A 24,343-nucleotide genomic window follows, 5' to 3' on the forward strand; every position below is an offset into this window, starting at 1 on the left:
CAAACCATTTTGCTCTCTTTGGGTCAGCTTCAACAACCATTCCATTGCACAGTTCAAGGTAACAAAGGTGGAAAATTGAATTGAAGGATTTTACCACAACACCCTTTTCTCCTGTACTCTCTGTTGTGGAATATTCCTTTACACACTGTAAGAAGATGTGTCACTGAGATTGGTTTAATAAAGAGCTAAATGTCCAATAGCTAGGCAGGAGAGAGTAGGTGGCACTTCCTAGTAGAGAGAGAGAAACTGTGAGGAGGAATCTAAGCTTGTGATTTCACCAGGTGACTCAAAGCAAGTCAGATGTGCCATACTATGGTGATATTTTATTTGTGCTGAAATGTGATTTTATTTGTATGTTAATAAATAAATTTACGTGGGGATCAGAGCTAAAAGCAAGCCATTTAGCAGAAGTCAGGCAGTGGTGGCACATGCCCTTAATCTGATCACATGGCAGGCAGGGTCTCTGCATAGTCAAAAACACAGCCAAGAGGTGACCCTAACCTTTAATCCCAGTACAAGCCATAGAGACCTGGAGGTCTGTATAGACAGGCAGTGATGAGGAAATCATGTGGTTGGGTTTAGAGCCAATGAGAAGGCAGAACAGAAAGGCAATAAAAAGACAGGTCCCACAGGACAAGGTTTCTCTCTCAAGGGAAGGACAGTAGCGACTGTCAAGTACAAATGGACTAGGCATTGTGATTATAATTCTTACCTGATAATTGTTCTTATAATATTTAGTTTCACTGTGTTAGAGTTAAACCCTTTCCTTTTTATTTAGATGAAAAAAAGAGGGGAATGTTATAGAATATTTGTTTACACTGTGTGAAGATATATCACTGTGATTGGTTTAATAAATAGCTAGGGAGGAGAGAATAGGTCTGGGCAGAGAAAGAGAAACTGGGAGGAAGAATCTAAGTTTGTGATTTTGGAGAAAGTTGGATGTGCTGTACTAAGAAGAGGTAACTGAGCCACATGGCAGAACACAGATTTAAAAAAACACGGGTTAGCCAGGCGGTGGTGGCGCACGCCTTTAACCCCAGCACTTGGGAGGCAGAGGCAGGCGGATCTCTGTGAGTTCGAGGCCAGCCTGGTCTACAGAGTGAGTTCCAGGAAAGGTGCAAAGCTACACAAAGAAACCCTGTCTCGGAAAAAAAAAAAAGGTTAATTAAGTTATAAGAGCTAGTTGTGGAAAAGCCTAAGCTAAGGCCAAGCTTTTATAATTAATAGTAAGTCTCTGTGTCATTATTTGTGGGCTGGTGGTCCAGATGAAAAAGTGCTAGTACAGCTCTCTGAGTAGTACTGCTCAGAACTTCATGTCATCTATCCATACTTCCTCCAAGCTTCCCAGGTTCTACAACTTTGCTACTATACCTTTTACTGAAATGGTCAGCCTGTGAAATGAATGGGATTGATAACCCCAAAAACAGGGAAGAATGGCAGTATCTGCTTTACTATGGTGACCTACAAGGCTGAGAGGCTCTGGGTGATTAATAAATGACTGAAAATGAAGTGAAATTACCAGCTTCGATTTATGGCTAATAGAGTATCCCTCATCTCAGAAACAGGGGAGGAAGAGAAGCTGAAGAGCAAACTCAGCTTAGCTAAAGTAGCTGAAGTCCAAACTCAGTCATGGTCACTGGGGTGTATCTTCTTCCTAGCTATGAAGATAAAGCTAGCAATAAACATGGACCTATATTCCAGGCACATCAAGGAAAAAGAGAAAAGGGTGGGGAATCTGGGAAACAGGTCAGCTCAACATTGAAGGAGAGAGTGAAAACAGGGAGCATCTGGGAAAGATAAAACAAGGTTCAGTGTACTCCACAGGTGAACAGTGGCCTAGAGTTTCTTCAGATTGTGTGGGCTGTGAGTTCACATGGCCCTGAATGAATCTGGGCACAAAACCAAAGATGAGAGTGGGTGGTAAGGGAATGATTTAACAGTGTACAGAAGGATCACTCCTCAATAGGAAGAATGTTAGATGCCTGAGTGCCTCCCTCTGGGAGAACACACATCAGAAATAGGGGTCATAGACTGTGGTGATATTTTATTTGTGCTGAAATGTGATATTTTATTTGTATGTTACTAAATAAAGTTTGCCTGGAGATCAGAGTTCATAGCCATAAACAGAAGTCAGGCGTTGGTAGCACACACCCTTAATCTGGTCACATGGCAGGCAGAGTCTCTGTGTGTTTAAGGACATATCCAAGCATGGTGACACATGCCTTTAATCCCAGTACCAACCATAGAGGCCTGGAGGTCTGTATAGATGGGCAGTGATGAGGAGGTCATGTGGTTGGGCTTAGAGCCAATGAGAAGGCAGAACAAGAAGGCAATAAAGGCACAGGTTAGGCAGGAAGAGGCTTTCTTGGGAAGCTACAGTGAGGATGGTAAGCTAAGGATAGTTGGCGGCTATTGCTCTGATCGCTATGGCTTACACCTCTGTATTTGGCTCTGTGTTTCTTATTTAATAAGACTGTTTAGAAATTCGTCTACAATAGGCTCAAGAAGGATGGATGGTAAGGAACTCCAGGGCAATTGAAGCTACTTAAAATTCCCAGCACCTACCTATGTGAATACTGAGTCCAGAGAAGGAGCCTCAGTTGAGAAAATGACTCCATGAGACCTAGCTGTAAAGCATTTTCTCAATTAGTGATTGATAGAGCAGGGCCCACCCCATTGTGAGTGCTGTCATCCCTGGACTGGTGGTCCTGCATTCTATAAGAAAGCAGGCTGAGCAAGCCAGGGGAAGCAAGCTAGTAAGCAGCACCCCTCCATAGCCTCTTCATCAGCATCTGCCTCCAGGATCCTGCCCTGTTTGAGTTCCTTCAATGATGAACAATGCTGTGGAAGTATAAGCTGAAGAAACCCTTTTTCCTCCTCAACTTGCTTTTTGGTCATGGTGTTTCATCACAGCCATAGAAACCCTAACTATGACAATTTGTTACACAGAATTGAAACAGCACCCATTCCACCCAACAAGACAAGGAACTTCACACACACACACACACACACACACACACACACACACACACACACACACTGGGCAAAAGCCATTTCTCAAAAGAGGAGAGTGGGCTGAGCAAGAAGTATGTAAGAGAAGCTATAAATCTAGGTCAAGGCACTACAAAGTATTGGAGCTAGATCACAAAGCAGTATCAAATGTGAAACCTCTGCAATGAGGAGGAGGTGGCATTCTCCAAATTGCATAAGGAGACAAGAAAAGCAGTTGGTAAACAGCACAGAGAAAGGAGGAATAATAGAAATCACAATACCCAGAGCCTGAGATCTCCAAAGCACCATGCACAGACAGTGAAGTGTTAAGTGAGAGAAGGAGTAATTGCAGAGGTGAAAGCTGACCTTTTGAGAGATGACCCCAAAAGATGTGCATCCTTCCAAGACTCTGTCAGTGAGAGCAGCTATGGAAGAAGCTGGTAAAAAGAATGTGGTCAGAGGGTTAGAAAGCAGATCATTTCCAGGATTATCATCTTGCTATTCCAAATGAAAATAAAGATGGAGGAGGAATTCTAGTGTTTTCTCAATGGTACCCAATGTCACTACACCCCAGATAGAACTTGGTAAGGTTTCCAAATCCTGAGCACCAATGCAGCAGAGTTGGCTTTGCCTTATTAGATGACAGAGAAGTCTTCTGCTGCTCTCAAAGCCAACACTGCTGTGGATATCACTCTATATAAATAAACACTGATGGCCAGTGACCAGACAGGAAGTATAGGCGGGACAAGGAGAGAGGAGAATTGGGGAAACAGGAAGAAGGGGGGAGAGACACTGCAGCCACCGCCAGGACAAGCAGCATGTAAAGACACTGGTAAGTCACCAGCCACGTGGCAAGGTATAGATTTATAAAAAAAAAATGAGTTAGTTTAAGATAAAAGAACAGTTAGCAAGAAGCGTGCCACAGCCATACAGTTTATAAGTAATATAAACATCTGAGTGATTATTTTATACGTGGATTGTGGGACTGCGGGGCTTGGTGGAACCTGGAGAGAAGCTCTCCAGCAACACAACACAGAGTTTGTATTACATTTTGCGCCATGTTCTTAAGGATACTCAGAGAGATCAGGGGCAGTTTGGTAAGTGAGAAACAGGAACCCTTGTGCCATGCCATCCTGCCATACCTCACTCATGACCCCATACTATAAGTTTCTGGCTGCTTGAGTAAGTCAAAATTCTTCATCATAGCAGAACACAGGAAGAGGATTAGTCCACATTCAGGGAACCCTCCCTCCCATTCATGGGTTGAAATTGCTCTGTGGAAGGTATTGAAGTGTTTGGCAGAAGACAGCAGCCATCCAAAGAAGAAGGAGCCAAGGCATAGACAGTGGCATAAATAAAGAACAGGCCCAGTGACCTCTAAAGTCTTGGTGATTTTCACAGACTCCCCTCCCCTCCTTCCATATGTCCTATTTCTTGGAGTTTTTAAACAATAGGTGCATCTCACTAAAAAGGAAATGGCAGTCCCTTGTGGAACCAATATTTATGAAGGAGCTACTGTGTTCTAGGAACTTGCTTATAGAAATGAGTGAAAATGCACAGATTCTGAGAAAGCAGTTACAGTTTCAGGTGGGTTCCGAGTACATATTACAAGTAACATAGGGGTAGAAGACCAAATGCTACCAAAGTTGAGAGACAAAAGTGCCTAAATATCAGGGTTAAGACAGTGAAGGTAACATGCAGTGTTCCTTTAAGGACAAGGGAAGCTCAGGTGTGAGTGGAGCAGACATGATGGAGTATAGCTGCTATAAAGTCAAAGGGAGGTTCTCCCAGTGTAACTTGCTGGGTCAGAGACAAAACAGTACATAAGTACATCAGAATGCTGAGCTGTGTTACAACCTAAAGATAGAGAGAATTAGTTTTGAAGTATGGTCTTGAAACCTAAACACAAGAAGGTTTGGTAGGGGAAACAACTTCCATAGGGGATTGACAGGGGAAGATCTGCAATGTACAAAGTGAACCTGTAGAGAGCAGATGGCTCGAGGGGAGATATTTAGGAGGTTGGCAGTCTCAACCAGATTCTTAGGGAGGAGCTCAAGCAGCAGATGAGGTGTGGCATTGTTGGAGTAGTTGTGGCCTTGTTGGAGGAAGTATGTCACTGTGGGAGTGTGCTTTGAGGTCTCCTATGCTCAAGCTACGCCCAATGACACAGTTCACTTCCTGTTGCCTGTGGATCAAGATGTAGAACTCTCAACTCCTTCTCTAGCACCATGTTAGCCTGCATGATGCCATGTCTTGCCATGATGATAATGGGTTAAACTTCTGAAACAGTAAGCCAGCCCATTAAAATGTTTTCCTTTATAAAAGTTGCTATACTCATAGTGTCTCTTCACAGCAATGGAACAGTGACTAAGATATCTGTTCTCAGGAAGCCTATATGCAATGCTTAATGTTAAAGCCAAGAAGATCCAGCCCCAAAAAGGTGCATTGAAGTTCTAACACTCAACACTTCAAAATATATCATTATTTTGGAGAACAGGGTCTTTACAGTGGTAACCAAGTTAAAGGTGCAGTGACTCCAGATCAAGTATGATTAGTGTCCTTATAAAAATAGGCAAGATTAGGAAGTTAAAGAGATGGCTTTGTCAGTAAAGTGCTTGCTGAATAAGTGGACATAAATTCAGCCCCCAGCACCCATGCAAAAAGGCCAGGCACAGCAGAGCACACCCATAGTCCCAGTGCTGGGGAGGTAGATACAGGAAGATTCCCAAGATTCACTGGCCTGTTGCTCTTGGCCGGTTGGTGAGCTTAGGTTCATGGAGACCCTGTCTCAAAAATAAGGTGGGGAACAATCATATAAGATACAGCATGTCAACTCCTGGGTTCCACATGCATACATGCATGTACAGACACACAAAAAACCATACAGTACACATAAACATATATGCATACACACAGAAATATGGGATGGAGATTGAACACAGATACACATAAAGAGATGTACATGTGCTGGGCAATGGTGGTGCACACCTTTAATCCCAGCACTCGGGAGGCAGAGACAGTCGAATCTCAGAGTTTGAGGCCAGTCTGGTCTACAGAGTGAGTTCCAGGACAGCCAAGGCTACACAGAGGAACCCTGTCTTGAAAAAAAAACAAAAGAGAGAGTGGGGGTACATGGGAAGAGAGAAAAGTGAATCGGTGCACCTAAGGAATATCAGAGACATTGGAGAACACAAGATTAGCTAGGAGCATGCAAGGAATGGACCTTCCCCCATAGGCTTCAGAGAGTGCATAGTCGGCTGACATTTTGATTTCAGAGTTCTCCCCTCCAGAACTGTAAGGCACAATTTTTCTAAGCCACACAATTTGTGGTACGAGTACATTAACACTTTAAATACAATTTGAGGTTAAAACAATTGATGGTAACTGGGCCTGTGATCGGAGTTACTCAGATGGCTGAAGCAGGAGTGCAAATGCAAGGCAGCTTGACAAACTTACCAAGAACCTATCTCAAAAAACAAGTAAAAATTTTAAAGAGAAGGGAATGCAGCCCAGTGGTAGAGAACTGGCCTAGCATGTATAAGGCCCAGGATTCAATCCATAGTACTTCAAAATAAAAAAATAAAACCCACACAGGACAGTCTTAGCCAGCCCTTAGACACAGTAAGCATTTATGCTGCCTTCTAAATAAATTACCTCACCCTAAGCTGGGTCCAAGCTGCAGGGCCCATGCTGCAGTCTTTTTGTTGTTGTTGTTGTTGTTGTTGTTGTTGTTGTTGTTGTTTTTTCCAGACAGGGTTTCTCTGTGTAGTTTTGCTGCCTGTCCCTGGATCTCACTCTGTAGACCAGTCTGGCCTTGAACTCACAGAGATCCGGCTGGCTCTGCCTCCTGAGTACTGGGATTAAAGGCGTGAGCCACCACTGCCCAGTGCTGCATTGTCTTCTAATGACACCCACACATACTTCTTGGAGGCATAGGACAATTAATCAGCGTTCACATGTTTCTATATTATCAAGGATACTCCAGGGCCTATCCAAGACACTTATGCATCAGAGCTATTCTCACCTATCACAAAAGCCGGTTCTGCAACTCTAGGAAACTTCTGAGATGCTATGCAGATAGAGGTCACAAGTTCTCTTGCCTTTGTACTACTACTGTCTCCCCACCTGTGGTTCTGTCTCCAGGGAAACAAGAAACAGAACACAAGAGAAAATTAACACTCAGCTACCCTGCCACTGTGGCAGGATGTTTGCACTGAGTGCATTGTATGTTTTTTGTGTGGATGGGACTGCATGTGTGCATATGGAGCCCAGGGTTTGACACGTTGTATCTTATTTGAATATTCTCAAGCTTATTTTTTTTATCTTTATAATCATTCTAATCTTCCAGAATGCCTTTGGCCAGGTACATGCATATTTCTAGGCCTGAATATGTATCTTCTCTTGCAAGTAAGAATCGGGGGCCCTCCACCTAATTCTAGGTGGTGCTCACTGTTCTAGACACCTCCATGAAAGAAAGAGGCAAAGTGTTCAGAAAACTGTAGCTTGGGAAACATTCATGTCCCCTCATAAGATGAATTCCTTGAAGATAATTCAAATATTTTATTTCTTTGTGTGACATGGTTCCTTGAATATGCTTTGTGGTAGGTTCTATTCCTTCGACTCACTGCTGTATCCCTGTAAGCATTCTTTGGTAGGCTTCAAGGACTCGCTGGAATAAGAAGTATGATGCTAATAACATGCATGAGAGTGAATAACCCACAGTATATTCAGCATGATGCCTGTGAGGACACTCACTCTGTATTAAGAAGGGCAGGGTTAAACTCTGTGAACACATGAAATTGTGTCTCCAAATGGAATATAACATTCAACGTACCTGCCAAGAGTGCCAAGCATGCAGCTGAATATTCTCGGGAGTGGCTGTGTCCAGATGTACAAGGCAGCCATGGGACTCTGCTCTCCTGCTGTCTGGAAACTGTAGATGAACATAGCCAGGCCTGGATCACCATGGTTTGTAGCAGCTCAGGCTGCCCTTGGCTTCAGAGGATAGTGAAAGTGAATTGCATCACAACCAGACTTTGACTCTGTCTTCGTTCCCTAAAGGTGCATGTGGAGCCCCATGGAACACAAGGAGACAGACTGGGGGCTTGTGCTGCTCAGCAGTCCTGACTGTTACAGAGCTCCCATGTGGTGGTATTGTGTTCCCCGAAATATTGTGCACCCTAATAAACTTATCTGGGGTCAGAGAGAGAACAACATAGAGGATAGGCAATGGTAGCACATGCCTTTAATCCTAGCATTCCAGAGGCAGAAATCCCTCTGGATCTCTGTGAGTTCAAGGCCACATTGGAAATAGCCATGCATGGTGACACCCGCCTTTAATCCCAAGAAGTGAGCCTTTAATCCCAGGGAGTGGTGGCAGATAGCAGAAAGGTATATAAGGCGTGAGGACCAGAAACTAGAAGCATTTGGCTGGTTAAACTTTTAGGCTTCTAGCAGCAGTTCAGCTGAGACCCATTCGGATATGAGGACTCAGAGGCTTCCAGTCTGAGGAAACAGGATCAGCTGAGGAACTGGCAAGGTGAGGAAGCTGTGGCCTGTTCTGTCTCTCTGATCTTCCAGCATTCACCCCAATAGCTGGCCTCTGGCTTGATTTTATTAATAAGACCTCTAAGATTCATGCTACACTACCAAGCTGGTTCACATGCGGTGTCAAGTAGTTTGTGAGATGAACAGCCCATGCAAAAGGCCACACACATCTTTGCTTGCTTCTGGTGTTCCACATCAACTTCTCAGTTGTCCTTCTTCTCACTCCCCTCACATTCTGTACAGATCTCCCCACTTTCCTCTCTCCTCCTTTCTGAGCCTGGACTTTTCCCTCACACCATTCATTGGTTCAGCCAGCTCAGCTCCTGGTGAGCAGAAGGTAGCTGTTTGGAGCAGGCAAACCCAGGGCTGCTGCTAGCAATGCACTAAAGCAGGGATTCTAAACGTATCCACCAGGGGACGCCAACGTGCTGATGTTCAACTACTAACACTGGAAGGCAACAGATTTCCTTTGTAAAACATAAGCTCAAAACCAAATATTTAAAACTCAAATGCCCAATCAGATATTTTGAAGTATGTCACTGTGACTAAGTGAACAGGCTTGCTCTGTCGCCATGGCACTCTATTTTGTCTGAATGAAGGGGGTTTTCTGGTCACCTCCCTTTGCTCTCTAACACTGACCCGGGAAGGGTTCTGATTTTCCAAACTGACCTATCTTCATGAAGCTTCTCAGAGAAGGGCAGGAATGAAGAAGCTGTTGTGGAACGCTGTCCTCTGGGCATAGCATGGCTAGCAGTAGCACCTTTATCACTGCAGCTGTGTTTGTTTGCCTGAACCACACTCTCCAAAGGCTCAGATTATCAGCACTCATTCACAGGAGGGTGGGTGGGGTCATCTGATCCTCACCTCAGACTGCAACCACTCACTCACTCCCTCTTGTCACCCTTCCCAGATGTGGTCTCAGGAGGTACTAGAGCATGTTATTAAGAGGTGGAAGGTTAATGAAGAGGAGACTCTATCTTTGAAGCTTCAGAGAAGTTACCATCCATGTTGGGGTGGGAGTTTTTAAGGGTGCAGCTGTTTGGGAGGTAACCTATACACCTGTGGGGAGATCTAGTAAAGGCACTGCAACCTAATGAAGTCCCAACATATCAACCACCAGGTATCCCAGAGTTTAAACTTCCAGGATGCCTTTGCCCAGATACATGCAGACTGCTAGGCCTGGATGTGTCTCTCCTCTTGCAAGTAAGAATTGGGGGCCCTCCACCTAATTCTAGGTGGTGCTCACTGCTCTAGACACCTCCATGAAAGAAGAGAACAGAGTGTACAGAAAACTGTAGCTTGGGAAAGATTCTTGTCCACTCATAAGAAGGCTTGTAGCTAGAGCTGAAGAGATGGTACAGCAGTTGAGTGCATCCTGCTCTTCCAGAGGACCTGGATTCAGGTCTCAGGATCCACATCAGAAAGCTCAACTACCTGCACATTCAGCTTCAGGGAATTTCCCACTCTTTGCTGGCCTCCAAAGATACCAGCACACCTGTGACATACACTCACAAAAACATGGACGGACACACACGTAAGTAAAAATCAAACTTAAAAGAAGAGAAAGTTTGTACCTGCAAGGTTTCCCCTCCTCCTCGAGTGGAGGCTATGTCCTGGCCCTAGCATGCTCAAGATGGGCCTGCTCAGTGTTCTCCCAGAAATGGGAACTATCTTGAGCTTCAGAATGCCACCTGTGGGTCTGCTGACTGACCTGTGGATGGGTAAGAGCTGGCCATAGTGGACTTCCTTGTGGAGCCTTCACTCAGGGCTGTCTCCCAAGACCACTGGCCTCTGAGTCAGTGATGAGTCTAATGTCAGTGAGACATCACTTAGGAGGGTTCAGCATGTGCTGGTTCAAAAGGCTGATTTCTGCCTTCCCTTTGCAACATCCAGCATGTAGATGAAGCCCAAATCCCTCCATTTGGCTTTAATATCTGCACGGTTCAGTTGCCAGGTTGTTGCTGAGGACCTGTGAAGGTTGCTTGGTTGCATTCATGGCTGCAGATGTATTTATCTGGGTTGAAATTCACCTCTGCTTCTGTTTCCTAACAACAAGCAGTGTGTACATTATGCCAGAGGCAGCCTGAAACAGTCTGCCTGGTGTTACATCAACTCCTCCTGGAGGTGTGTGCAAGAAACATCTCTACACCTCCTTGTAGCTCAGGTGGGTTGACTAAGTGACTGTGTGGTGCAGAAAAAAAAAACCCAACCAACCAAACACACACACACACACACACACACACACACACACACACACACACACAAACTCCCTGGTACTGCTCTATACCAAAAGCCTCCATTTTTGGTTTTTGTGCCTGAGTGCTGGAATCCTTTGCTGGTTGGAACCCTGTTTTCGGCAACTACTTCCAGACAGCCAGACACCTTTCTGTTCACTGAGGCCTTTCTACCAAAAAAAAAAAAAAAACACTTTTCAACCTGACTTTGTGTTCACATGGAAAGCACCAAGAGGTGGTAAGGGCTTAGATTCCTTTAGAAGCGCGTACAGTCCTTCTGCTCTTTGGTTGGAGGGGAGGGCACTAGTTGTAGGGAGAAATGCTGGATGTAAGTTCAGTTTGGGAGCCTGACTCTGCCATGTTGATGCTCTATCTGTTAAGTATGGGTGGGGTGGACACATGTGAGGACCTCACGTGTGGCCAGAGATCTTGAGTGGACTTGGTGTCCAGTGAAAGGGCTAAGTTTGGGGTGCTACTGTCCACTCTGTGAATTAGATCAGAAGGTGGGGTGTGTGTGTGTGTGTGTGTGTGTGTGTGTGTGTGTGTGTGTGTGTGTGTGTGTAGATGGGTCCTTTAACACTAGCCTCTGGTGGCTCTAACTTCCTAGTCTCTAGCTCTTTAACTTACACTTCCTTGGCCATCCTGGGCTACCTACACCTTACTCCAGGACTCTGGAGCAGGAGCTAGCAAACTTGTGAACTTCCTGCCAAGGACTTCCAGCTTTCATCCCTCCTGCTTTAAAGACAGACCCTTTAGGATCTCAGAAACCCAGGATCTTTCTCACATATTTGCTCCTAGCCCTAGCAACCTACACTGACGAATGAATGTGTTTCTGCAGCCAGGAGCTATGAACAGCAGCTATCTACTAAATGTTTGTTGTGTGCCAACATTTGTGTTGAGCCCAAGATATGGCTTTGTATGGTATCAGGCAGCCCACCAGGACTGGCCAAGTCATGCAGGCTCAGAGTGGCACTGAGAGCTTGGCTAATGTACTTTATGGACCTGTCCACGCACCCCACTCATGCATTCCAATATTAACTCCTGTGGTCCCACTGCTGGGCTCCCTTACTTTCCTGTATCCTAGGCTTCTCAACTCACAACCTCTTAGCTTCCTGCCAGATGGGAATAAATTGAATCCTCTGCTAAAGCCCCAGGAGCTCACTGACAACCCTCCTCAAGTTTGTGGTTCAATGCTGCCCTGTTTCCTGGAGAGATAAAGAGACACAGGGCTGTCCCTCACCCAGTCTGCTAGATTGATCAATAGAAACTGCCTCACTTAACACCCTTTCCAAACACAGCTTACAAGAACCCTCAAATACCCACAATGTCATGAACTCTGCTCTGATCACTGGTCGCTCAGAAGGTCATTTAAGTTTGATGTCATCAGAGGAGAGCTGCGTCAACTCCAATCAGATCCTAGTCCTGTTTTGAGACCACCACACCAGGTCACCCCTACCCATCTGTATCGTGTCAAGAAGGCTTAGCAGACAGCTGGTACTTGATCAAGTGATAATAAGCCCAATCCTCCAAGATGTCATAGCAAGCTACACGGGAGAGGGCAATAATGAGGCATCACTAACCTTCCCAGGCCAGAAGGCATCGATGAAGTCCTGCTCAGAACCCAAATTCCAATCTTGACCAGAAATCACATGAAGTTTCCCTAGAGATTCAGGGATTCGTGGAAATAGGATGGATGAAGTCGTAGCTCCAAAATTCACTCATGTAGTAATACCCTCCTCTTTCCTCTGATATGGTGGTGCCACAGGAGTCCAGCTACAACACAGTTTAAATAGACTGAGACAAACACTATGAACATGTGCAGATGTCAACAGAAAATCACATACCATCCAAAGAACAGCAGAATCTACACTGAAGATACATATTAGCATTATCTGTCAAATGAACTATCATCAAAATGCTTCACTAAGCAATAAAAAACTCACTTTTAGCCGGGCGGTGGTGGCGCACGCCTTTAATCCCAGCACTCGGGAGGCAGAGCCAGGTGGATCTCTGTGAGTTCAAGGCCAGCCTGGTCTACAGAGTGAGATCCAAGAAAGGCGCAAAGCTACACAGAGAAACCCTGTCTCGAAAAACCAAAAAAAAAAAAAAAAAAAAAAAAAAAACCTCACTTTTAAAGAAAGTAAAACTTGGGGCAGGAGAGATGGTGCAGTAGTTAACAGTACTCAGTGCTCTTCCACAGGACTTGGGTTTGATTACCAGCACCCACCTAGAGCTCAAAACAGTCTGTATCTCAGTTCCAAGAAATCTGACGCCCTCTTCTTGCCTCTGTGGGCACTGCATGCATGTGCTGAATATACATATATGCAGGCAAAACAGTCATACAGATAAAATAAAAATAAATCTTTTTGTAGAAAGAAAAACTAAAAGTACAAAGTCTCAGTAATTAATAGAATGTACAAAGAACCCAACTGAAAATTTAAACTTAAAATTCGCATAGATGAAGTGTAAGGACCTCATTAGCAAGGGTGTCAGTAGCAGAAATGGATGAGCAGAGTAAAGAACCAGAGAAAATATACTGTAAAGACCAGAAGCACTTTGAACAAACTTTGGCAGTATCTCAAAAATCAAATGTATACCGAATAACCCTAGAAATTCCACACTGAGGGATTCACCCTAAAAAACAGATTGTATGCTCACACACACCATAAAACATGGCAGAGGTTCAGAGACATATAAGACTATAGAGGGAAATCTAATGTCTCTCTCACAGGGTCTCCAGAAGCCAGGGGCGGCAGTACTGAACACACTACAAGGAGCAAGAACAGAGAAAAAAACACACTTTGTCAAATGACACATTTCAGAAGTTGTGCAAACCTGAAACAGATTATAGAACCTGAGCAAGCCTGAAACAGATTAAACCCAAATAAATCTACAGCAAAACTACACCAAAGCTCTGAGAAGAAAGGAAAACAATCTTTGAAGCTATAAAAGAGGAATGATCCTATATCTATATGCGTAAAACAATTAGAGGGGGGCTTCTCATCAGAAAACATGGAGGCCAGAAGGAAGGTGGGGGAGAGAAGAACCTGAGGGTAGTGAGAAGAAATGTCTCACAAGTTGTCCACTCAGAAGGCAAAGCACCCCCATCTCCTGCTCCCTAAGCATGACAGAACTTCTGCCATAGGTACTCACTTACCCTGCTCTGATAGCCGACCCCCATCTTTGATGCACAGTGAAGATGGAGGACTAGGCCAGCAGAGGGCACTATGGGGAAATGTCCCGCTCAAGACCATGGAAAAACACTAGCTAGTGGCAGTTCATCCAACAAGAGGGCCTTTCTCCTATAGCTTTCTGCAAACATCATTTGCACACATTCAAAGCCACCCTTCCTTATCATCTTGTATCCAGCACCACCGCTTCTCCTGTTTAGAAGCAGTGGGTGAGGGAACTATCTGATTAAATCCAGCCTTGCCCGGGACACAGTGGCAGCTCAGGCCACGCAGTAGATGCTTGGGCAAACCCGTACCATGCCTTCTGACTTTGCATCAGCAGCAGCAGCTATTCTGGCATGTTCTGGATGCAGCAGGAGGTGAATCCAGTAGAAGTATCTTGGCTATACACCCTCGTGGGGCTGTAGCTTATAGTCTCCGTGGCTCTCCTGTCATGCTCAGGGCGCATCAGAGCTACACAAAGTTCTGTCAGAGGCAAATAAGCTCAGCCTCAAAATCTCATCAGGAAAACAAGTGACTGTTCACCTGTACCCAATGATCACTGTGAAACCCAAGGAGGGACTTTAGTCTGGCCCACACTTCTGCAGGAATTGAAGCCCATCTGATTTTCTGGCCCCCTCTGCCACCACCTTGCTTCGCACATGCGTCTGTTCCATCCTTGGTCCTCTCTCAGTCTCTAGAAGCCATCTCAGGTTGGGCCTTGTGTTTGGGTGGGAGCTCCATCTCAACGTCTGGCACCCTGGCATCCCTATACCCAAAGAGTCTGGAATGTTCTGGTGGAAGATCCACCTCAACTCCGCCCCACCACCACCACCACCACCATCTCTTTCCCTAAACCTGCCCCTTCAAAGCCCGCCAAACATGGCTCCTCCCCCAGAGAGACTCAAGACCACTCCCACAGGGTATATAAGCTGCATCCCAGAAAACAGATATGTGGTTCTTCAGGTCTCTCATCCCAGTCTGCTCTCTGTGGGCCCAGGGAATCACCTGGGAATGCTTTACCCGTTAAACCAGGCCTTTTCCTAATTTCCTCTGGTTTGGATTACTCCATCTGTGGAGAGTCCTATCAGGGTGCAACAAAACATCACCTTGCTGAAGCCCCACCTAACAAAATCCTCTGGACCTCACAGGCCAGCTGGAATGACTTCACTTCTGTGAGGCCTTGGGAGCTCTCTGCCCATGGTTCAGGTTCTTCTTCACATTTCTAACTCCTGCTTCCTCTGCTCAAGTTTGCATTATTGAAAGGTCAGGAGGACAACACACCCAGCAGCTCTGTGAACAATGTAGGGGTGAGGTTGCACCTGCAGGCAGCGCCTAACAGGGCAGTGCCTACTGATCTCACTCTGTGGTGTGTCTTGATGCCTAAATACATGCTCTCTTCCAGCAGGCTGTGCATACCCCCATGCTAATGGATCTCCAGATGTCCTGTAAGTATTTGCCATGTAAGTAGTTACCATCCAGACAGTTGACTAAAGCACAATGGGAGGTGGAAGCATCTCCTTGGAAGTGACACCCATGGCATAAAAGGTGAATCTGCTATATGAAGACTGCTGCTGCATCCTTGTTCTTCTCAGCTGACACTCACTCTCCACTTTCCAAAGCACCTAATTCATTCATTAAGTCAGTCAGTCATTTAGTATGTCTGTCATTATGGCCCCTATGGGCTACTGTGTTTCAGGTGCTAAAAGGATGTGCATGACCATCCAGGCTCAACACTGTATGAGCACCTGCCTGATTGACTGTACAAGACTGTCGTGTTGGGCCCCACTCTTCAATTCTGCTCCTTTCTGTTATATCTGTGGGAGGTGGATCTATATAAAAAACATAGCTCTACTAACTCTCTTGTCCTGGGCTTCCTGGATGACCCAAGGTGACACACCTGCTTCCAGAGATCTCTAGGCAAGAAAGGGGCCAGTTAAGGAGTGATGCAGCATTACCATTGACTATGCAGGAAGCAATGAGGATTAAGTGTCATGCAGTCAGCCATAGACATAACATGGCTGCCTGGTTGCTACACCTCTCACATTAGAAATTTGCTAGAATGGCTGTCTTATGGAGAGGCAGAACATTTACAGTTGAGGACATCCAGATACCTGGGACATTTGGGAATGCCATCACCAATGACACTGGAGAAGGGTGCTAGTGTCCATGCTGCTATAGGGACCCACAACGGGTTGACTCAGAGACTCTGAGTGGAATCACCTGCATCTCATTGGGCCTACACCATGGTCCCCATCTCAGGGATGGGCAAGCAGCAGAAGCTGAAATAAACCAAGCTGCTACAAGGCAAATGAAGGACAAAAACATCTCAAGGAGCAAAATAGATCTCTAGTGTCAATTTTGAAACCCTATAAGGAGGCTTATGTCCTTGATGGAGACAGTCTGTGAGTATTACACTCCCTAGGTGCCTCTGAAACTTCTGAACCTGTGTAAGTGGTCTTCCTTTTACAGGAAGAGTCAATGCTACCCCATCCCTGATCCTAAAGGAGAAAAGCTTGCTTAAGTCATAATTATCCACACAGAGGCCTTCACTCCCAGGACTTGCCCTCTCTCCCGTTTCTGATATTGTAGTCAACACTGCACATTGGCCACAAAACTCACAATGCTAAAGCCAGGAGAGTGGCCAGAAAGGAGAGAAGAATTCATGAAGCTGCTGCCAAGCCATACCCAGAGTGAAGTCCCAGATCAGCAAAAGCCAAGCAGGCTCAGCTTGACCTGATAGACAGGAGAGGGAGCCAGCCAAGGAAGAAGCTGGCACAGCATGCTCCAACATCTGTAGAGAGGGAGCTGTTCCTGTGCCACAGGCTTGAAGAGGGCCTGTGGGGATTCAGATTGTACAGGGACTGCAAGAGCCTCCTGGGAAACAGGACTTCATGCTCTGGCAAGGCTTGTGGGGCATAATGCAAAATTGCTGATAGTTGGGGACTGGGATAATTGGTTCATCATTAGCATTCTTGAAAGCAGTCATGGCTTTGGCAGACAAGAATGGAGGGAGAGCATCAAGGCTATGGGTTATTGCTGTCGAGAAATGGTTACATTAGTTGAGGCCAGAAAAGTGCTAGTGGGTAAGTAAGTTTCTCTGACAATGAAATCAGAGCATCAGGATTAAACAGGAGAAATGTCACTATCATCACTTAGAAGTTTGCCGTCACCACTCTGTAGGCCTCAGTAATAACAGGATAAACTGGTCTCACTGTGCACAAGAAGAGTTTGTGATGTTTTCTTTTCCTCTTCTTCTACTTTTTCCTATTCCTTTTACCCACCTCCTACTTCTTTTTCATCTTCCTCTGCCTCCTTCTTCTCTTCTTCCTCCTGCTTTTCCTCTGACTTCTACTCTTCATCCTTCTGCATATCCTCATCTTCATCTGCAGTACCCACAATAACTGAGCTGCTAATAGCTGCTGGTTAAGACTAATCATAGTTGAGAAAAGAAACTATACCACAATCTTCCTTAGGTATATAAGTGACATATGTTCAACATATGTTAAGCTGAGAGAGGGCACTCAGAGGAGTAAGTATTCAGGCAAAGGGGACTGAGTGTGTCACCCACATCAAACCAGTGAGTATTCCTGCTCAGATTGTGCTCTGTGACCAAGATTTATGAAGCCTTTGACTAAAAGGGTAGTATTGAAGTTCCCAGGGAGTAGGAAGCTACAGCACCAAAGCAATGAGACTTGCAAATGGCCCCACTGCATATTCCTAAGGGACGTGCAGTTGTATACTGGGTCACTGAAGATCAAGGAAACCATAATAACTAGCAAGGCTGTTGTAAAGAGTGTCCTATGGGAGGTTTATACTTTGTGAATTAATGAACTGTCTGTAAGTCATTCTCAGGAAGAATTTCCTGTAGTTAACATTTCTGAAAAAAGGGAATGTTATCAAATTCAAAGACATGTACTATTCTCAGGAAATTGGTGTGTAGCTCTTGAATGAGGAAACTGTGAACCAATTACTCCATATTAGGCTTAGGCTGCAGATCTAGTGAGAAGTCAAGTTACTTTTGAAAAAAAAACTTTTCAGAATACAAACTAATGCTCATTGTAATGGAAAATACAAATCAAAATATGAGATAGCATAAACTCAGTGGAATAAAAATGCACAAAAAATGAAAGTGGCAGGTGATACCCAAAGTATAAAAATCTTTACATCCATGAAATGGCTACTTCTACAAGTTTCCAGGGCAAACCTGCAGGTTTACAATAGGCTGGATGAGCCTTCTGCAGCAAGCTCAATGGACTGCTTCATCAGAAATCATGATGATGAGCTGACAACTTGTCCTCTATATCCTGCCAACCCCAACCAACCCTGAGTCATGGAAACAAAAAGCAGGAGCACATGGTCACTAGACCATGTCATGTTATTTTAAGGCCTAGCTCTGGCAGTATACAGAGATTGTGGCTTCTTTAAATAATGATAGATGTATCAGAAGAATAAAGATGGAAATGTAGGCTGAGCAAAGAGCCTTGAAACTGCAATCAACAGTTTTGCCCACTAAAATCAACAGATTTAGTTGGCAAAAACTGTGAGGCAGGTCACAGATATTTGAAAAGTCCAAATTATGCTTCCTCAATTTGTATCCTGGGCACCACAAACTACCAAATGGAGTGCAAGTAACATACCATGTCTGCAAGAATACTGGAATGCCACTTCCTCCCATTCACAAGTAATGTGTCATGAAGACAAAAGCAGCCATAAGGCTACTACTTGGAATAGTAGCACTTGATCTGAGCAACCTAGGAAAAAAATCTTATAAACAAGATTGGAAGGAAGGGTGAAGGAAAAAAATGCAAGATTGCAGGACCAGAAAGATGATGCAATGGATAAAGGCCCTTGCTGCCAAGCCTGATGACTTGAGTTCAATCCCTAGAGCCTGCATGATAGAAGAAAACAGACTCTTCTAAGATGTCTTCTGACATGGGTTCTGTGGCCCACATTTGCACCTGTATATGCACAATAAATAAATTAATGTAAAAATGCAAAGGAAAGGGAGTCTATGGAATTACTGAGTTAATTCTCTGGCATGAACAAAGAACTGAACAACAGGGAAAGACTGTAGGTATAGTCACAGAGAAAGGGAAAGGAACAGGCTTATTTCTTTAGGATGGGTGAAACCTAATGATGGAAGTCTGTTAAACAGATGCTGGCTTGGGTATTTATTGACTCCCTGGATTCTCCCCTTCCTCCACACTGGCCCTGCCTAGATATATGCCCCTGTGCATTCCAGCTGTATGTCAGAATCTTCTGGGAACAAGAATCCATCATCTCAGGGAGCTGACCTTCACTTCCCCTGCCTGCTTACACTCCTCTAAGCTCCCTTCAACACAGACCATTACAGAAATTCTCAACTGGTCAAAATTCAGAGATCAACTTACTGTGGAGTGGCCAACCCTAACAAACACATCTAAAACACTATCCTACAACTGAGGCTCAGTTACCATCATGGAAGGGCATAAAAAAATTGTAAGAGCCAGAGGAGTAGGATATCTACTACAAGACAGTGTTTTCTGTATGTGATGTGGAATCTACACCTCTGAAATATTACTAACACAGTCACCTAAATAAGATCAGCACAATGATAACACGGGGACATCTCATACGGCCCCATACTTAGATGAAGAACTACAGACAATCAATGGCTGCTGAAAAATACAGATTCAGTCTTCTCCATGGACAAGCCCCGATAGGTTCTCCAGTCTCAAGTGGTCAGCCCTAAACCCAAATATATATGAGAAACATTAAATGGACTCAGAAGGTTGTATTTAAATATATATACTTATATATTCATATCCATTATATAATTATTTATATTAACATATACGCTTATATATACATATATAATTAAAGAGTGGTCACCTTCTACCACAGCTAAGGCACCACAAATGTGTAGATGATTGTGGTAATATTGTGTTCCCCAATATATTTTTCACCCTAATAAACTTATCTGGGGTCAGAGAACAGAACAGCCACTATATAGAGAGGCCTGAAAGTGGTGGCACTCACACCTTTAATCCTAGCATTTTGGGGCTGGTCCTTGAGTTAAACAGAATGAGTAGTAACAACCATCTCCCATCCTGAGGATTGAGAAAAGCAAAGGTTTCTGTGCTTCTCAACTCATACAGAAACCATGACAATATATATATCATCAGACAGGATACTTTTTCTGAGACTTTGCAGCATGTCTTAGCATAGGAAAGATAAGACCTGAGGCTTTTCCATCAATCTATCCACTTACCACATATACTTGGCCTGGGTTCCCTCTCCAGATTGACTGTGAGATATCTTAGTGACATCACATGACAAACAAAGAGAATGATGACTTCAACAGTTGTCTTCTGAGAATCTAGAACTTTATATTCACTATTTATTGGGTGTTCCTACTGGAACTAAAGACACTGAATTGCTAGGACAGGGACTTGTGGTCTGCTGTTCAGAACACTCCTGATGCTAGTGTAGCATCATGGCTAGTCAGAATGTAGAACAGGATTGTGAAACCAATGTGAGCCCAGGTGTTAATCAAGAGCCTGTAAGCAAGGATATCCCTAATTCTTCACCTGATTCAGAAGCAGATTCAAGAGAGAGTCTTGTGAGGCAAGATGATCAAGATGTGATACAAGATCCAGCCTTTGAAGAGAGACTCCCACCTGAAGACCAAAGCCAACATACAGCCAGTGAGGAAGATAACACCAATATCCTCAGTCTGCCCTTCCCAAGGAAGCTCTGGACCATTGTACAGAATGAGGCATTCAAGTCTGTGAAGTGGACTGAGGAAGGAGACACCATAATGATTGAGGTAGACCTTTTCCAGAGAGAGGTCCTTCACCTCAAGGGGGCAAAGAAGATTTTTGAAACAGACAGCTTGAAGAGTTTTATTCGCCAGCTCAACATGTATGGGTTCAGGAAGATATGCCACGAGACCTCTGTGATTTCCTCTGGAGAGAACAGGAGAATAATGGTAACATGCAAAGTATTTTTGTCCTATTGTTAATAACAGAAGCGTATTCATATCTGCACAGCCCATCCCACAAATGATGTCAGTTCTTTACTTCCAAAGATAACTGTTTTAGCAAGAGATGTTATTCACTAAAGGGTCAAAATGTAGACTTTGAATATAATGGCTTTGTTCTTAAATTATATAGGGCCCACCCAAAAGTATTCAGACAAGAAGAATGGCTATGAGATGGTAGATAATGTTGCATGCATGTGCACCAGTGTGTGTGTGTATGTGTGTGTGTGTGTGTGTAAATTACAATCTTAATTTACATACTGTTTATCTTTCATGACATCATGCCACAAGGCATAAGGATCCTTGCCAACTCAAATTATTTTTCATCACAAACTAAGACACTGTGACTGGTGGTAGAAAGGATTGTGGGGATCAACATATGTTTCATCTCAGGATAGCTAAAATGTTCATTTTGTTTCAGATGTACCGCAACTTCAACTTTCAGAGAGATAAGCCCGGACTCCTTAAGTATATCTGGGGAAAAGAAAACATAGTAAATCTTACCCATCAGGCTATCTGTGTACCTATTCTGCCTAGATCTGCTCAAGAGCCAATTTCCAAAAAAAAGAAGTTACCTACCAGATGTTCTCCACGATTCTATCATAAACCTGAGGAAGACAGTGAAGAGTCCAAGAAGAAAAGCTCTGATGACCAGGCACCCAAAGGAAATCAGGGATTTGCATTCTCTACTGTATGGGCTATGAAAACTATTCCTGGATGTTCCCTAGAAAGGCAGTCTCCTGGGGAGTTAAGTAACCCAACTGCAGAAGACACCTCAGGCAATATTATATGTGTGCCTCCAACTGCTCCTCAAATTCAGGGCATGGAAGAAGTGCCCAGTGCTAGCTCATCATACCCCATTTTGGGTTCTATGATGTCTCTGTATAACAACTGTTGTTCTGTCCTATTGTCTTCCCTCTTAGAAAGGCCAACAAATGAATCCTCTGATGAAGAAGAGCAGGAAGACTCCTCAGATTACAAGTGTGTAATCTGTGAGCCCATAAAGAATAGCCCTCGCTTATGAACTCACACACCACTGAGACCAGTAGAAAAATATTTTTTCCTAAGGATAAATCTATTTTTGGTACCAAAAAATATAAATCCCATGATGGCAAATAAATAATCTAAACTAGACTCTGGAGTCTGTGTCCTATCTGACCCTCTGTACCATTCTGTATCCTTGGTTTCCCCAACCTTGGATTCACTTTGCACTTTCATGAGAAGCAGCAATATTTTCACACCCTCAGCAAAGCATTCTGCCTGGTATGGCAGAGAGCAAGCCTGGGAAGATCTGCTCCTCTGACACTTGCCTACTGGCTAGTGACCTGGTGGTGTCACCTTACACTACTCAGGTGCTGCTCCACATGGCCCATCCCTCCCTGCCCTTAGACTATGAGCTCAGTGAGGCCCTCGTTACAGCCCTGTGTGACCTGAAACCCCACCAACATGGATGAGATGCTGCTTCTGCCTTTGCAGGTCAATGAGTTTTTGTTTAATGGCAGGCCCAATGCAAGAACTGGGGTTTGACTGACTTGTACCTGAGTCTGCAATTCAGGGAGACTCACTGTATAGGATGGTGGCATCTAGAGAAAGACACCCACAAGATAGTGCTGACAGAGATGGCTGATGACATCTAGAGAAAGGATAAAAGATAGTGCTGACATAGATGGCCAGGCCAAAGGAAACACAAAGGAGGAAGTGTCACCTTAGCCTTGTCAAGGTATCGCAGCTCTGTAGGCTTGCATTAAAATAGAGATAGTGTTAGATCCCCTGATTGCCCTGCCTGTTAAAATCACTGCTGCCAATACTAACCCTAATTTTAGCTGAGAAGCAGTTACAGAAAAGAATACATTGCTCCTTTTGATTAATAAAAGGCTGGGATGTTAGGCACAAAGAAAACTAGTTCCCATCTACCAAAAGGAGTCACATGCCTTCTCTCTGGCAAAATGGACAAATGATGCACAACAAAGCTCATGCTGGCCTGCAGGGCTACTTCAGTATTATAAATACCTATTTTCTGGGGAATATTATTTTAAGGTATGTTACTTTTGTTTATGTTGCATTTGTTTAACTCTGTGACGCTGTGTTACTATGCCTGTCTAAAACACCTGACTGGTCTAATAAAGACCTGAATGGCCAATAGTGGAGCAGGAGAGAGGGTAGGTGGGGCTGGCAGGCAGAGAGAATATATAGAGGGAGAAATCTAGGAGGAGAGATCTAGCAGCCAGAGAAGGAGGAGGATGTCAGGGGCTAGCTACCCAGCTACACAGCAAGCCACAGAGTAAGGGTAAGATTTACAGAATGAAGAGAATGGGAAAAGCCCAGAGGCAAAAGGTAGATGGGATAATTTAAGTTAAGAAAAGCTGGCAAGAAACAAGCCAAGCTAAGGCTGTGACATTCATAATTAAGAATAAGCCTTTGTGTGATTTATTTGGGAGCTGGGTGGCAGGCCACCCAAAAGAGTAGAAAACCCCCAACAACATCGGTTAAAATCAAAGAGTTATGAAAACTTCCAAGAAGGATTATTATTATCTGATTGAATGGCTTACTTCATGGTAACCAAATTTTATCTGGGTAAAGCAAATGTTTAATTTCCCCATCTCACTGCTTTATGCATCCTATTTTTATGCATCATTTGTAAATGTCACTGTCAAACATTGTAGATACCAGGAACCCTACAACTGAATTCCCCAAATCTATTTCCTAGAGCCAGTGGGGAATGGAGTGGTCTAAATTCCTGTCCTTCTGTCACTTCTGGATGTTAATAGACCATTGTATCATAAACTGGCTACTTATATGTATAAAAAAGGGCAACACAATTAACATATCATCTTTAAGCCCTACATAAATGTGAATCAATGAATTGATTTGTATGATCTTGTGGTGATATAAAATGTGCCTGAAGACCAGAGAACAGAACAAGCCACTAGATTAAACATAGAGGCCAGGCAGTGGTGGCATATACCTTTCATTCTAGCACTTAGGAAGCAGAGATTTGTCTGGATCTCTGTGAGTTCAAAGCCACCCTGGACTACATGAGATTGATTCAGACTAGTAGAGAAAACAGAGCCAGGCAGTGGTGGCACTTCCTTTAATCCCAGGAAGTGATGGCTGGGAAGAGAAAGGTATATAAGGTTTGAGAAGGCAGGAACTAAAGGCTTTTCGGCAGAAGTATCCCTTTCAGCTATAAGCCCTTTTGGTGGAGCTCTTTCAGGCTGAGAAGTTGGTGAGGTAAGAGGTAGTGGCTGTGGCTTGCTCTACTTCTTTGATCTTTCAGCTTTCAGCCTAATATCAGGCTCCAGGTTTTTTATTAGTAAGACCATTTAGCAATTTGTGTTACTAATCTAGTCCCATGGAGAATGTGATAGCTAAAGAAA

The 24,343-nt window shown here is 44.1% G+C and overlaps 1 protein-coding gene and 1 long non-coding RNA gene across 2 annotated transcripts in view; one reads left to right on the plus strand and one right to left on the minus strand.

Annotated features, from left to right (window-relative positions):
* Positions 1-5,497: 5,497 nt before the first annotated feature.
* Positions 5,498-24,343, minus strand: part of LOC107400456 (uncharacterized) — a 49,791-nt gene continuing 30,945 nt past the window's right edge. Inside the window, exons 3-5 of the long non-coding RNA XR_013048156.1 lie at positions 12,353-12,545; positions 10,113-10,249; positions 5,498-7,986 (exon numbers count right to left, since the gene is read on the minus strand). This is a non-coding gene — a long non-coding RNA (uncharacterized LOC107400456). The remainder of the gene's footprint in view (positions 7,987-10,112; positions 10,250-12,352; positions 12,546-24,343) is intronic.
* On the plus strand, positions 20,347-22,100 carry LOC121825749 (heat shock transcription factor, X-linked member 3). Its single transcript, XM_042269322.2, has 2 exons — positions 20,347-20,915; positions 21,388-22,100. Exons 1-2 carry the CDS (start codon positions 20,421-20,423, stop codon positions 21,988-21,990), a joined length of 1,098 nt encoding a protein of 365 aa, XP_042125256.1. The 5' UTR covers positions 20,347-20,420; the 3' UTR covers positions 21,991-22,100.

Source organism: Peromyscus maniculatus, chromosome X (genome assembly GCF_049852395.1).
Source record: "Peromyscus maniculatus bairdii isolate BWxNUB_F1_BW_parent chromosome X, HU_Pman_BW_mat_3.1, whole genome shotgun sequence".
NCBI lineage: Eukaryota > Metazoa > Chordata > Mammalia > Rodentia > Cricetidae > Peromyscus > Peromyscus maniculatus.